Here is a 15,850-nt window from a genome sequence, read left to right as displayed (position 1 = left end):
GATTGGCCAGATGGGCGGAGGAATGCTTGATGGAATTTAATGCAGAGAATTGTGAGGTGCTGCATTTTGAGACGTCTAACAAGGGCAGGACCTACACATTGAATGGTAGGGCTCTGAGTAGTGTTGTAGAGCAGAGGGATCTAGGAGCGCAGGTGCATGGTTCCTTGAAGGTCGAGTCGCAGGTAGATAACGTGGTCAATAAGGCTTTTGGCACATTGGCCTTCTTCAGTCAGGGTATTGAGTATAGAAGTTGTATACAGAGCATTGAGTCTGAAGAAGGGTTTCGGCCCGAATCGTTGCCTATTTCCTTCGCTCCATAGATGCTGCTGCACCCGCTGAGTTTCTCCAGCTTTTTTGTGTACCTATTGAGTATAGAAGTTGGGAGGTCATGTGGCAGTTGTATAAGACGTTGGTGAGACCGCACTTAGAGTATAAGGCCAGAGGACATAGGTTCAAGGCGAAGGGGAAAAGATTCAATAGGAATCTGAGGGATAACTTTTCCACACAAAGGGTGGTGGATGTATGGAACAAGCTGCCAGAGGAGGTAGTTGAGGCTGGGACTATCCCAAAGTTTAAGAAACAGTTAGACAGGTACATAGGTTCCAGGTGAAGGGGAAAAGATTTAATAGGAATTGATAGGACAAGTTTGGTGGGATATGTACCAAACGCAGGCAGCTGGAACTAGTGAAGCTGGGACATTGTTGGCTGGCGTGGGTAAGTTGGGCCGAAGGGCCTGTTTCCACATTGTATCACTATGACTAACTGCTGCCCCTAAGTCTCACTTATTTTTTAAGAACTTGCTGAATTTGCATATTTATTGCCCAATAGGTGCGATATGTTAGGACATAATAATTGTTGAACGAAGACCTGTCTATCAGCCAAAAGGGGGCTGGGTTATTTCATTAAATTTATTTCCCGCCGGAAGTACATTTTTAGAGGTTGAAGTCAAGAGGAGTTGATGGTCATTTGGACAAGAACGGAGAGGTTCAAGGCTGCAGATCTTGCTTCAAGCAGCATTTCACACACGGACACTCACACTCACACAAAAATATAATGTTTCACAAATTACAAAAACATTCTCAAAGAAAGAAGACCTTGCATAAAAGACAAGATATTAGTGGAAAACAATTATTTAAAAAAGGTAGTGCAGGAGGTGATCCTCAGTGGTCTGTTGCCGAACTAGGATTAGGGTTATGTGGATTGGTTCAAGAGCCGAGTTGTTGGGAAATAGCTGTTCGTGAAGCAGGTGTGGTGCTTCTCGTAGCAAGAAGAGGGCATGGCTCGGACAGTGGGGATCCTCAATAACAGATGCCACTTCTTGAGGAAGTGCCCCATGCAGATGCTTTTGATGGAGGGAGAGCTGTTGGTGATGGTCAGAGCTGAATCCACTGCCCTCTACAGCTCGTGTGAGAATGAACTGCAGTTACACCAGCTGCAGCTCCCTGTGTTCCTGTGCTAAAGGTGTTGACATTTATTTGCATGTTCTAATTTGTATAGAAATGGGCCAAGGTATGGGGAGTCCTTTCTCCAGGTGGGATACTGCAACACCTCTCTATCGTCCTACACTCCAGTCCTGTAGTGAATGGGCCACCTGTTAAAAATGGCATGATTTATTATTGTGGTTGAATTTTAATTACTTGACTATAAATGTTTAACTATCCAGAGTGGATCACCTGCTTTTAGTTAAACAGGCTAAACAGATCATTTCAACAGATCCCAAAATACCCAGCATTGTATACAGTTTCATCTGTGTGCCTGTGAGATACCAGGTCCAATATGTGTTTCTTAATAAATTGGCTGTATTATCCTGCATGAATCTTAAAGAAATGATTTTCTCCTCTTATTCGACATGATGTATTGAATCTGAACATACAAAGGGATAGTAAAAAAGTGATCTATGAAGATCGTGACAGTGTTCATTACATTGCCAATTCCAGTTTTGATGTAAAGCCAATGTTTTATCTCGCATTTTTTAACCATGTAAAGCACCTGCAGAGGTGTTTCCTCTTGATTTAGCATTTTTCTCAGATGATGAAATTACTACCTTTTGAAATGGCATAGGTCAAGGTTAGCAAAAGTGTGCATTCCCAGGCAGCAGGAACCATTGTTGAAGTAAGCAGTTGGTATTTACTTTACAGCTTTACCAGGTGTGAGAATGCCTTTGATCTGCAAATTAGCACCTTAATAGGGCGTGCATTCCAATTCATTCACGGCTTATTAAATTAGCCAGTTGCATTGGTTTTGTCAGTTCCAGCCAAGCATTAATTTGCTTTGATAGTGAAACTACTGGAAGAAGTTGTCTTTCTGTGAAGTAGAGGAACGAATGGAAATTTGTTTCTCTAGCACCTGTTGAAGACTATTCAATTTTCTCTGCAGGCACACACAGTCTCTCCCTGACGCTTCGACAATCGCTCACTCTCGCGCACATGCTCACTCTCACTTGCTCACTCTTGTTCACACACTCACTCGTGCTCACTCACGCATGCACTCACTCGCGTTCAGTCACTCTTGCTTGCTCACTCGCTCACTCACTCTCACTTGTTCACTCATTCACTCTCGTTCATTCATTCACTTGTTCACTTTCACTCACTCACTCACTCACTCACTCACTCACTCACTCACTCACTCACTCACTCACACACTCACCCCAGCTCACTCTCGCTCACTCTATCACAATTTAACTTGGTCAGTATACCTGCTAATTGATGTTTTAATAGTCATTTATATAACAGGTTGATTTCAATGCCTGATTTACTGCAGTATATAATGTTTAATGCTTACCCCACCCGAGCTGACTGTAACTGAAAGAATGCTTACATTCAAATATGAAATTCCTTACAGTATAAGAGTTACAATGTTCCTTTGAATTACTTATTACATTTAAATAGTAAAAGCATTCACAGAGAGCAGCTGTATTTAAATCTATAAATGATGCTAATTGTGGCCAAGTGCTGAGACTCTCTTTGCTTGCTAATTTATGTTGCATTGCCATGATAAACACCTTTGTACTCCAGTCTTTATGTGGATGCAATGGGAAAGCTACACTGTAATCACCCATTCATTTTTAGCTATTGTGTTTGAAAATTTGTTCATAATGGATTCACTGCACTGAAACTCTAGTTAATTACCGTGAGTCTGTTGAATTAAACAAAATAGAATGAATGCTTTATTAATCATCCGTACAAAATTATTGCATAAAATTGACTTGAAACAAAAACAAGATATAGTAACAATCTTTGCGACATAAGATGTAATGAGCGTTGTTTAAAGATTGGAGGCAGCATGCAACCGTTTTCATTCTCTTCAAGTACTGATAGTGAGGTACTCAACTATATTGGCAGAAACACCATAATGATAGCGGTATTGTAATAGCTTGATGGATCTTTATTGTACAGGACTATTTAATTTAATAGGTTTGCAGAACCTTAGGCATTAATCGCATTGACTGATTGACAGGGGCCGCAAGGGAAAAGAGCACCTTTTATTGTTTGTACTCTCATCAAATCTGTTCAACCTAATTCTGTAGAGAGTATTTGCATATTCTGAAGTATTTCTTCTGAGTGGACTTAAATCCTCCTCGAGTGTTTGATGCATTTTTATATTCATTCTTAAGGTATCTACATGCACTATTAGTTCTGTATAATGCAGCCAGGCATAATCTCTCAGATAAGGATGGTCTTGAACAAGACTTTCTATGAAGGATGGCATGTTACATTTCTGACTTATTCTACTCAGCCTGTATAACTGAAATGTCAAGCACTGTTCGCAGAGTATCTGAAATGTATGCCTGCCAGCAGTGGACATCAGGAAAGGCAGTTGATGTTTCCAGAATGTCAATTATGTGCTAAAAGCCTCATTTTTTACTTCACATTGTTTAACTTTTATTTGTCAAACAAACATATTTTAGTTTCTCTCCAGAGATGCTGTCTGTCTCGCTGAGTTACTCTAGCGTTTTGTGTCTATCTTCGATTTAAACCATTATCTGCAGTTCCTTCCTACACAGCTGATTATATTTTAATGGTTTGGAATTTAAATATTGCAGAATTTTAAAAACCTTGCAGAAGTGAACAATAAATGTCATTAATGTTGAACAACTAATTCACAGTTACATAGAAAATAGGTGCAGGAGGAAGCCATTCAGCCCTTCGAGCCAGCACCACCATTCATTGTGATCATGGCTGATCGTCCCCAATCAATAACCCGTGCCTGCCTTCTCCCCATATCCCTTGATTCCACCAGCCCCTAGAGCTCTATCTAACTCTCTCTTAAATCCATCCAGTGATTTGGCCTCCACTGCCCTCTGTGGCAGGGAATTCCACAAATTCACAACTCTCTGGGTGAAAACGTTTTTTCTCACCTCAGTCTTAAATGGCCTCCCCTTTATTCTAAGACTGTGGCCCCTGGTTCAGGACTCGCCCAACATTGGGAACATTTTTTCCTGCATCTAGCTTGTCCAGCCCTTTTATAAATTTATATGTTTCTATAAGATCCCCGCCCCATCCTTCTAAACTCCATTGAATACAAGCCTAGTCTTTTCAATCTTTCCTCATATGACAGTCCCACCATTCCAAGCATCAATCTCGTGAACCTACGCTGCACTGCCTCAATCACAAGGATGTCCTTCCTCAAATCGGGAGACGAAAACTGTACGCAATACTCAAGATGTGGTCTCACCAGAGCCCTATACAACTGCAGAAGTACCTCTTTACTGAAATCCTCTTGTTATGAAGGCCAACATTCCATTAGCTTTCTTCACTACGTGCTGTACCTGCACGCCAACTTTCAGTGACAAGGACACCCAGGTCTCGCTGTACCTCCCCCTTACCTAACCTAACCCCATTGAAATAATAATCTGCCCCCTTGTGGGGGGGGAGAGAACAAAGGGGGAATGGGGGGATTTGTAACTTTGTAAGCACTCCTTATGTACGGCTGTTTGCATACCGTGCAAGCAATGAATTTCATTGTGACTTGTCACATGTGACAATAAAATATTCAATTCAATTCAATTTAGTAATATTTTCCTATTCTATTCTAAAGTACTATTGACTGCTTTTCTTTCTTTTTCCAGGAGTCGCCATCAGGCCGTAGGAAGGCCCTGGCCACCAGTAGCATCAACATGAAGCAGTACGCAAGCCCCATGCCCACACAGACCGATGTCAAACTCAAATTCAAGCCTTTATCGAAAAAAATTGTTGCTGCCACACTTCAATTTTCTTTATCTTGCATTTTCCTGAGGGAAGGCAAAGCAACGTAAGTCTCTTGGATTGATCGAACACATCTGCAGTTGCTTAAGATGCATTTTATATCCATTCAGTTACATGGTAATAGGAACATAGAAAATAGGTGCAGGAGGAGGTCATTTGGCCCCTCGAGCCAGCACCGCCATTCATTGTGATCATGGCTAATCAATTCCATATGATCATGACTGATCATCCAAAGTGCCCCATTCTGGCTTTTCCCCATATCACTTGATTCCCTTCGCCTTAAGAGCTAAATCTAACTCTCTCTTGAAAATATCCAGTGAATTGGCCTCCAATGCCTTCTGCGGCAGGGAATCCCACAGACTTACAACTCGCTGGGTGAAAAAGTTTTCCCTCATCCCAGTGAATCTACGCTGCACTCCCTCAATAGCAATAATGTCTTTTCTCAAATTAGGAGACTAAAATTGCACACAATACTCCTGGTGCCGTCTAACCAGGGCCCTGTACAACTGCAGTAGGACCTCCTTGCTCCTAAACTCAAATACTTTCGCATTGAAGGCCATTGGCTTTCTTCACTGTGTGCTGTACCTGCATGCTCACTTTCAGTGACTGATGTACAAGGACACCCAGGTCTCGTTGCACCTCCCGTTCTCCTAATCTGACACCATTCAGATAATAATCTGCCTTCCTGTTCTTGCCACCAAAGTGGATACCTCACATTTATCTACTTATACTGCATCTGGCCTCTCACCCAACATATCCGAGTCACCCTGCAGCCTCATAGCATCCTCCTCACAGCTCACACTGCCACCCAGCTTTGTGTCATCCCCAAACTTATAGATGTTACATTTAATTCCCTCGTCCAAATCGTTAATATATATTGTAAACAACTTGGGTCACAGCAACAAGCATTGCGGTACCCACTAGTCACTGCCTGCTATTCTGAAAAGGACTCGTTAATTCCTACTCTTTGCTTCCTGTCTGCCAACCAGTTCTCTATCCATGCTAATACCCAACCCCCAATACCATGTGTTCTCATTTTGAACACTAATCTCTTGTGTGGGACCTAGTCAAAGGCTTTTTGAAAGTCCAAATGCATCACATCCACTGGCTTTCCCTGATCCATTCTACTTGTTGCATTCTGAAAATATTCCAAAAGACTAGTCAACCATGGTTTCCCCTTCATAAATCCATGCTGACTTTGACCAATCCCGTCAATGCTTTCCGAATGCGCTGCTATTACATCTTTAATAATCAACTCCAGCATCTTCCCCACTACAGATGTAAGGCTAACTGGTCTATAATTTCCCGTTTTCTCTCTCCCTCCTTTCTTAGAAAGTGGAGTTACATTGGCTACCCTCCAATCCACAGGAACTGATCCTGAGTCGAGAGAACATTTGAAAAGGATCACCAATGCATCTACGATTTCTAGGGCCATCTCCTTGAGTATTCTGGGATGCAATAGACAATAGGTGCAGGAGTAGGCCATTCGGCCCCTCAAGCCAGCACCACCATTTAATGTGATCATGGCTGATCATCCACAATCAGTACCCCGTTCCTGCCTTCTCACCATATCCCCTGACTCCGCTATTTTTAAGTGTATCTAACTCTCTCTTGAAAGCATCCAGAGAATTGGCCTCCACTGCCTTCTGAGGCAGAGAATTCCACAAATTCACAACTCTCTGGGTGAAAATGTTTTTCCTCATCTCCGTTCTAAATGGCCTACTCCTTATTCTTAAACTGTGGCCCCTGGTCAAGAGTCAAGAGAGTTTATTGTCATGTGGCACCGATAGGACAATGAAATTCTTGCTTGCTATAGCACAACAGAATATTGTAAGCATAAAAAATACAGAACAGTTCAGTGTGTCTATATAGCATAGACCATGTATATACACACATATAAATAAACGGATAAAGTGCAATAGGCTGTTATAGTTCAGAGTCTGTTTGTTGGCGAGTTTAATAGCCTGATGGCTGTGGGGAAGAAGCTGTTCCTGAACCTGGATGTACTAGATTTCAGGCTCCTGTACCTTCTACCCGATGATAGCGGAGAGATGAGTGCGTGGCCAGGATGGTGTGAGTCCTTGATGATGTTGGCAGCCTTTTTGAGGCAGCGACTGTAATAGATCCCTTCGATGGTGGGGTGATCTGTGGAGTGGTTACAGCTTTCTGCATTCCTTTCCGCTCCTGGACGCTCAAGTTGCCGAACCAAGCCATGATGCAAGCAGTCAGCATGCTCTCTACTGTGCACCTGTAGAAGTTTGAGAGAGTTCTCTTTGACATACCGACTCTCCGTAATCTTCTTAGGAAGTAGAGGCGCTGATGTGCTTTCTTTATAATTGCATCAATACGCTGACACCAGGAAAGATCTTCGGAAAATGCAAGCCCAGGAATTTGAAGTTCTTGACCATTTCCACCATTGTCCCGTTGATATAAACGGGATTGTGGGTCCCTTTCATACCCCTTCCAAAGTCCACAATCAGTTCCTTGGTTTTGCTGGTGTTGAGAGCCAGGTTATTGTGCTTGCACCATTTGGTCAATCGGTTGATCTCACTTCTATACTCTGACTCGTCCCCATCAGTGATTCCGTCCAACAACAGTGGTGTCGTCGGCGAACCTGATAATGGAGTTCGCACTGTCCGGCTACGCAGTCATGAGTATAGAGTGAGTAAAGCAGAGGGCTGAGCACACAGCCTTGAGGTGCTCCCGTGCTGATTGTTATCGAGGATGACATATTTCCACCAATACGGACAGACTGTGGTGTGTGAATGAGGAAGTCGAGGATCCAATTGCAGAGGGATGTGCAGAGACCCAGATCTGAGAGCTTGGTAACCAGCTTGGAGGGGATGATTGTATTAAATGCCGAGCTGTAGTCAATGAATAACAGCCTGACATATGACATGTCCCCAACATCGGGAACATGTTTCCTACCTCTAGCTTGCCCAATCCCTTAATAATCTTATATGTTTCAATAAGATCCCCTCTTACCCTTTTAAATTCCAGACTATACAAGCCCAGCAGCGCCATTCTATCAACATATGACAGTCCCGCCATCCTAGGAATTAACCTTGTGAACTGACGCTGCACTGCCTCAATAGCATGAATGTCCTTCCTCAAATTTGGAGACCATAACTGCACACAATACTCGAGGTGCCCTGTGCAACTGCAGAAGGACCTCTTTGCTCGTATACTCAATTCCTCTTGGTATGAAGGCCAACATGCCATTCACTTTCTTCACTGCCTGCTGTACCTGCATGCATACTTTCAGTGACTGATGAACAAAGTCCCCCAGATCTTGTTGTACTTCCCCTTTTCCCAACTTGACACCATTCAGATAATAATCTGCCTTCCTGTTTTTGCCATCAAAGTGGATAACATCACATTTATCCACATTAAACTGCATCTGCCATGCATCTGCCCACTCCCCCAACCTGTCTAAGTCACCCTGCATCCTCATAGCATCTTCCTCACAGTTCACACTGCCACCCAGCTTTATGTCATCGGCAAATTTACTAATGTTACTTTGAATCCCTTCATCTAAATCATTAATGTATATTGTAAATAGCTGCGGTCCCAGCACCGAGCCTTGCGGTACCACACTAGTCACTGCCTGCCATTCTGAAAGGGACCTGTTAATCCCTACTCTTTGTTTCCTGTCTGCCAACCACTTCTCTATCCATGTCAGCACTCTACCCCCAATACCATGTGCTCTAATTTTGCCCACTAATCTCCTATGTGGGACCTTATCAAATGCTTTCTGAAAGTCCAGAAACACTACATCCACTGGCTCTCCCTTGTCCATTTTCCTAATTACATCCTCAAAAAATTCCAGAAGATTAGTCAAGCATGATTTCCCCATCGTAAATCCATGCTGACTCGGACCGATCCTGTTACTGCTATCCAAATGTGCCGCTATTTCATATTTTATAATTGACTCCAGCATCCTCCCCACCACCGATGTCAGACTAACTGGTCTATAATTCTGTTTTCTCTCTCCCGCCTTTCTGAAAAAGTGGGATAACATTAGCTACCCTCCAATCCACAGGAACTGATCCTGAGTCTATAGAACATTGGAAAATTATCACCAATGCATCCACTATTTCTAGAACCACTTCCTTAAGTACCCTGGGATGCAGACCATCAGGCCCTGGGGATTTATCAGCCTTCAGTCCCATCATTCTATCCAACACCATTTCCTGCCTAATGTGGATTTCCTTTATTTCCTCTGTGAACCTAAGTCCTCTGGCCACTGGTACATCTGGGAGATTGTTTGTGTCTTCCTTAGTGTAGATGGATCCAAAGTACCTGTTCAACTCATCTGCCATTCCCATAATAAATTCACCTGTTTCTGTCTTCAAGGGTCCAACTTTGGTCTTAACTAATTCTTTCACCTTCACATACCTAAAGATGCTTTTACTATCGTCCTTTATATTCTTGGCTAGCTTATCTTCGTATCTCATCTTTTCTCCCCATCTTGCCTTTTTAGTTATCTTCTGTTGCTCTTTAAAAGTTTCCCAATCCTCTTGCTTCCCGCTCATCTTTGCTTTGTTATGCTTCTCTTTTATTTTTATACTGTCCTTGACTTCCCTTGTCAGCCACGGTCGCCTCTAACTCCCCTTCGAATACATAGAAACATAGAAAATAGGTGCAGGAGGAGGCCATTCGGCCCTTTGAGCCAGCACCGCCATTCATTGCGATCATGGCTGATCGTCCCCAATCAATAACCCGTTCCTGCCTTCTCCTTGGTTTCTTGGTCCTCCAAAATATTCCAAATGGAATTTAAACTGGTGGTGGAATTTAAACTGGCCCCGGGGATTTATCATCCTTCAGTACATTAGTCTCCCCATATCCCTTGACCCCACTAGCCCCGAGAGCTCTATCTAACTCTCTCTTATATCCATCCAGTGATTTGGCCTCCACTGCCCTCTGTGGCAGGGAATTCCACGAATTCACAACTCTCTGGGTGAAAAAGTTTTTTCTCACCTCAATCTTAAATGGCCTCCCCTTTATTCTTGGACTGTGGCCTCTGGTTCTGGATTCGCCCAACATTGGGAACATTTTTCCTGTATCTAGCTTGTCCAGTCCTTTTATAATGTTATATGTTTCTACCTGTATAAGATTCCCCCTTATCCTTATAAACTCCAGTGAATACAAGCCTAGTCTTTTCAATCTTTCCTCATATCAGTCCCGCCATCCCAGGGATAAATCTCGCTCCTTTCTTGAAAAGTGGAATAACATTAGCTATCCGCCAATCCACAGGAACTGATCCTGAATCTGTTGAACATTGGAAAATTATCACCAATGCGTCCACTATTTCTAGAGCCACCTCCCCGAGGACCCTGGGATGCAGTCCATCAGGCCCCGGGGATTTATCATCCTTCAATCCCATTAGCCTACCCAATACTATTTCTCGCCTAATGAAAATTTCTTTCAGTTCCTCAACCCCCACTAGATCCTCGCTCCCCTAGTATTTCTGGGAGATTGTTTGTGTCTTCCTTAGGGAAGACAGAACCGAAGTACTTGTTTAACTATTCTGCTATTTCCTTGTTTCCCATTATAAATTTACCTGTCTCTGACAGTAAGGGACCTACATTTGTCTTCACTAAACTTTTCCTTTTTACATACCTAAAGAAACTTTTACAGTCAGCTTTTATATTCCCCGCAAACTTTCTTTCATGCACTTTCCCCCCCCTCTTAATTAACCGTCCGCTGTTGAGTTTTAAATTTCTCCCAGTCCTCCGGTTTGCCGCTTCCTCTGGCCAATTTATATGCCTCTTCGTTGGATTTAACACTTTGCTTTATTTCCCTCGTCAGCCACGGTTGAGCCGCATTCCCCGTTTTATTTTTTCACCAGACAGGGATGAACAATTTCTGGATGTTCATCCATGCGGTCTTTAAATCTTTGCCATTGCATCTCCACCGTCAACCCTTAAAGTATAATTTGCCAGTCTATCCTGGCCAATTCCCGTCTCATACCTTCAAAGTCTCCTTTATTCAAGTTCAGCACCCTAATCTCTGAATTAACCGTGTCACTCTCCATCCTAATGCAGAATTCCACCATATTATGGTCACTGTTGTCCAATGGGTCTTGCACAACAGGATCACTAACTAAATTTTCCTCATTACACAATACCCAGTCTAGGATGGTCTGCCCTCTAGTCGGTTCCTCGACATATTGGTTTAAAAACCCATCCCGTATACATTCCAGGAAATCCTCCTCCTCAATTTGGTTGACCCAATCTATATGTAGGTTAAAGTCAACCATGATAACGCTGTACCTTTACTACACGTATCCCTAATTTCCTGCTTGATGCTATCCGCAACCTCCCTACTGCTGCTTGGTGGTCTGTATACAACTCCAACAAACGTTTTCTGCCCTTGGCTATTTCGCAGTTCTAGTTATACCGTTTCTACAGCATCCAAGCTAATGTCTCTCCTTGCTATTGCATTAATCTCCTCTTTGATCAGCAATGCCACCCCACCTCCTCTTCCTTTCTGTCTATCCTTCCTGAATATCGAATACCCCTGCATGTTTTGCTCCCAGCCTTGGTCACCCTGGAGCCATGCCTCTGTAATTCTGACTATATCATATCCCTTAACTACTAACTGCGCATTCAATTCATCCACTTTATTTCCAATGCTCCTCGCATTAAGGCACAAAGCTTCAGCTTAGTTTTTCTTATCTCCCTTCTACCTTTTACCTCTGGCCTCCTTTTATGTCCCTCTGTCTCTTTGAATTGGGTCCCATCCCCCTGCCCTGTTAGTTTAAACGTGGCCTTTCCTACACTCTCTTTCCCGTTAGCTGCACACATACGCGTCCATGTTGTTGACTCCTTCCCCCCACCCGTGTAGCACGAGCAAACCTGCGTGCCAGAATGTCAGTCCCCCTCCAATGAAGGTGTAACCCGTCCCTTTTGTACAGGTTGTCCCTAGTTCTTTATACTCAGGTTGCAGAACCTCCTTCCTCTTCTTACCCACATCATTTGTGCCTACATGCACAACTACTTCCGGCTGCTCCCCTTCCCTCTCGAGGATGTTCTGAAGTCGGACCGAAACATCTTGGACCCTGGCACCAGGGAGGCAACACAATATCCTCGAGTCTCGCCTGTTGCCACATAATTTCCTGTCCACACCTCGGACAATGGAGTCACCCACTACTATGGCTCTCCCTGACGTCGATCTCCCTGGTCGCGTCTCAGCGCTAGGATTCAAGTTACTGATGGGCATAGTAGAACTTTTTAACAATGAATTTACTGCAAGAGCTCTGCCATTATTGTTTCTTCGAGTGGAAGATATGCAGATTATATTGCTGGGTAGATTCCGTTTCCTCAAGGTTGAACAAATGGGCAAGAAATACAGTGAAAACTGTGACAATTGATATTATAATTTCATGGAGATATTTAAATGTTCAATATTTCATTTCATGACCATTCTAGAATAGATTATTGAGGCTTTTTGATAAAAAGGTCATATTTGCATAAGATTCTGCAGAAATGTAAAATCGTGATAAATGATTTATTTATGACATATTCATCACAATTTTACATCTCTGCTACATTATACAGCGCTGAAATTTCAGGCTAACGTGCCGCAATTGTTGCAGTTATGTCACAAATTGTACGACTGAGCAATAATGTTTGGATTAAATGATCTTTGTTTATTGAATTGCCTCATGCAAAGTGAAATTATTTTAAAATCAAATCCACCCTACCGGTAAAATGCTTTGATCACGAGTGGTAACGGAAATTCGTTCTTGGCTGGTCTCACCCCCTCACCTCAACCCCCCCCCCCCACCTCCACCCCCCCTTTCTACCTCCCTCACCTCAATCCACCCACCCCCCCCCCTCCACCTCCCCTCACCCCCCTCCTCTACACTCCTCTACCTACTCCTCCACCCCCCTCCTACACCCTCCTCCACCCCCCCCCTCCACACTACTCCTCCACCCCCTCCTCCACCCCCCCCTTTCTACCTCCCTCACCTCAATCCACCCAACCCCCCCCCCCCCTCCATCTCCCCTTCTACCCCCCTCCTCCACCCCCCCTCCTACACTCCCCCCTCCTACACCCCCCACCCCCCACTCCTCCACCCCCCCTCCTCCACCCCCCTCCTCCACCCCCCCTCCTCACCCCCCCTCCTCCACCCCTCCTCCGCCCCCCCCCCCTCCTCCCTCCCCCCCCTCCTCCACCCCCCTCCTCCCCCCCCCTCCTCCACCCCCCCCTCCTCCACCCCCCCCCCTCCTCCCCCCCTCTCCTCCACCCCCCCCCTCCCCCCCCCCCTCCACCCCCCTCCATCCTCCTCCACCCCCCCCCTCCCTCCACCTCTCTCCTCCGCCCCCCCCCCTCCTCCACCCCTCTCCTCCCCCCCCCCACCTCCTCAGCCCCCCTCTTCTACCCCCCTCCTCCACCCCCCGTCCTCCGCCCCTTCTTCACCTATGTGGAATTACCGCTAATTGCAGTTCCCTACCCCTTGCGCTAATTTTCGATGAGAGAGACAGTGCGATTCAGTTTTCATATTTGGTGACATCTCACATGCCATGGCCTTGCACGGGGACTCAGGATAATCTGTTTTCCAAGATAAATATCAATTTTGTCAATGAACATTCTGAAATATGAAAACAGCTTTTCATTAGATATGATTGTGATAAACAGGGATGAGGATATGCAAAGCCTGGCGAGTCTAATGAGCATGAAACAAGCTGATATTGGAAACTTGGATGACTTTGAGGAAGAAAATGATGATGAAGAAGAAAATCGGGTGAATCAAGAAGAAAAGTCAGCAAAGATCACAGGTTTGATCTCTTAATAACTACTTCAGATTTAAATGCTGCGAGAGAAATTTGGCATCAGATAGTGGGTTGAAGGTGCATTAATATTATTGTATTGTTAGTATTGTTGAAGATGCATTAATATTGATTTTTGCTTTCACTTATTCTATGTCTTCCGTAAAGGTCGTTTCATATTTTATTCTCATGGACATTATAGTATGTTTAACATTTCCCTTTCTCTCATTATTGATACGTGTTTGAAGACCATTCGGGACTAAATGTGTGTACTATTTCCAGACGTCAGAAAGGAGAGGCCATGAATCTTGTTATGATTGACACGTTTGTTTATTTTACACTATTGAGTTTAATGTTCTTGCATGTTTGTGATTAGGATTCTGTCAGATTGTTAACTGTTTATGTTCCATATTGTAACATTAAAAATGATAAGAGTAGTAATTCATATTTTCCTTATAATTTACTAAGAAGTGATGGGTGACTAACCGTTGTAAATCTGCTGACATCTTTTGCAATCAGTGCCATTGGGTGATCCATTTCCACTTGATCCTGAAATGCCCCCAATCACATAAACCAACCCTGAGAAGTTCAGTTAATCCACAATATGTGCAGAAAGTTCTGAGAGTATTGGATGAAGCAAACTCATAGAAGCTGAAGCATCCAGTGCTTCAGGTGCGAAAAAGCTAGAAATAGCCATCCCTGTGGCCAAGTTGTTCCAACATAATTGCAGCACTTGCATAAACATAGCAATTAGGAAGCTTTCCCAAAAATGTCCTGTCTAAAATCACGCAGGCCAATCCGATTCCCATTCTTCTATCCTCCTCTCAAAGTGATGGAAGATGTGATCAACAGTGCAGTCACAAGGCATGTGCAGACAAATAGTGTGCTCAGTTACATAGACACAAAGTGTTGGAGTAACTCAGCTCGTCAGGCAGCAACTCTGAAGAATAAGGACGGGTGACGTTTCAGGTCTGGACACTTAGTAATTCATGGTTCAGGTTTTCGCAGAAGCACATCTCCAGAAACAACTGTAGCTCTGGGCCAAATATGAACAAAAAAGTAGATTTCTTGAAATTACGTGAAATGATTGCAGCTGTGCCTCGTGCTGTACGAATATATGCCACAACGAGGGGTTCTTTAGGAGCCTTTGCCCTTGTTACCCAGGGGAGATTTGCATTACTATGACACAGATGTTTCAATTTTCACTGAGAAACCTCCCTGATTTTAAATATTTGCCTTTCGTATCTATGAATCAATAGTTTTATTGGCAAATGACTTGATAGTGTACACTGTGAATCCACCATGAGAATCTGGGTATTATGCAGAGACTGCTGAATAATCTTGTTTGATTGCAGAGGTATGGAAGAGTCAGCATTGTAAAAGAGCAGGGCGGTTCTACTGCAGTTGTACAGGGTCTTGGTGAGACCACACCTGGAGTATTGCGTACAGTTTTGGTCTCCTAATCTGAGGAAAGACATTCTTACCATAGAGGGAGTACAGAGAAGGTTCACCAGACTGATTCCCCGGATGGCAGGACTTTCATATGAAGAAAGACTGGATAGACTCGGCTTGTATTCGCTAGAATTTAGAAGATTGAGGGGGGATCTTATAGAAACTTACAAAATTCTTAAACCCCCTTTTCACGGGGCGACTTGACGCAAGAGGTAACCAGAGTTTAACATCGTGGGAACCTCGTGCGGTAACAGTACGGCATTCGTGGACCACCGTGGCGCTAACGGCAGGTAATCGTGTAACTTGGGTACTCGGGAGAAAATTCAAACATGTTTGAATTTGTCCAAGAGTGACTTGTGCACTTGTGGTTGAGCATTGCAACATTTTATGAACGAAGTGTCCCGTGCGATATCCGTA

The 15,850-nt window shown here is 43.8% G+C and overlaps 1 protein-coding gene across 1 annotated transcript in view; it reads left to right on the top strand.

Annotated features, from left to right (window-relative positions):
- Positions 1–15,850, top strand: part of ehbp1 (EH domain binding protein 1) — a 373,177-nt gene that overhangs the window by 86,853 nt on the left and 270,474 nt on the right. The window contains exons 6-7 of the mRNA XM_055638879.1: positions 5,069–5,250; positions 13,851–13,990. Coding sequence (XP_055494854.1) covers positions 5,069–5,250; positions 13,851–13,990 — 322 coding nt within the window. The remainder of the gene's footprint in view (positions 1–5,068; positions 5,251–13,850; positions 13,991–15,850) is intronic.

This window comes from Leucoraja erinacea, chromosome 8, assembly GCF_028641065.1.
Source record: "Leucoraja erinacea ecotype New England chromosome 8, Leri_hhj_1, whole genome shotgun sequence".
Classification (NCBI taxonomy): domain Eukaryota; kingdom Metazoa; phylum Chordata; class Chondrichthyes; order Rajiformes; family Rajidae; genus Leucoraja; species Leucoraja erinaceus.
Note: the sequence above shows the minus strand (reverse complement) of the source record. Positions and strands in the feature narration are given on the sequence as shown.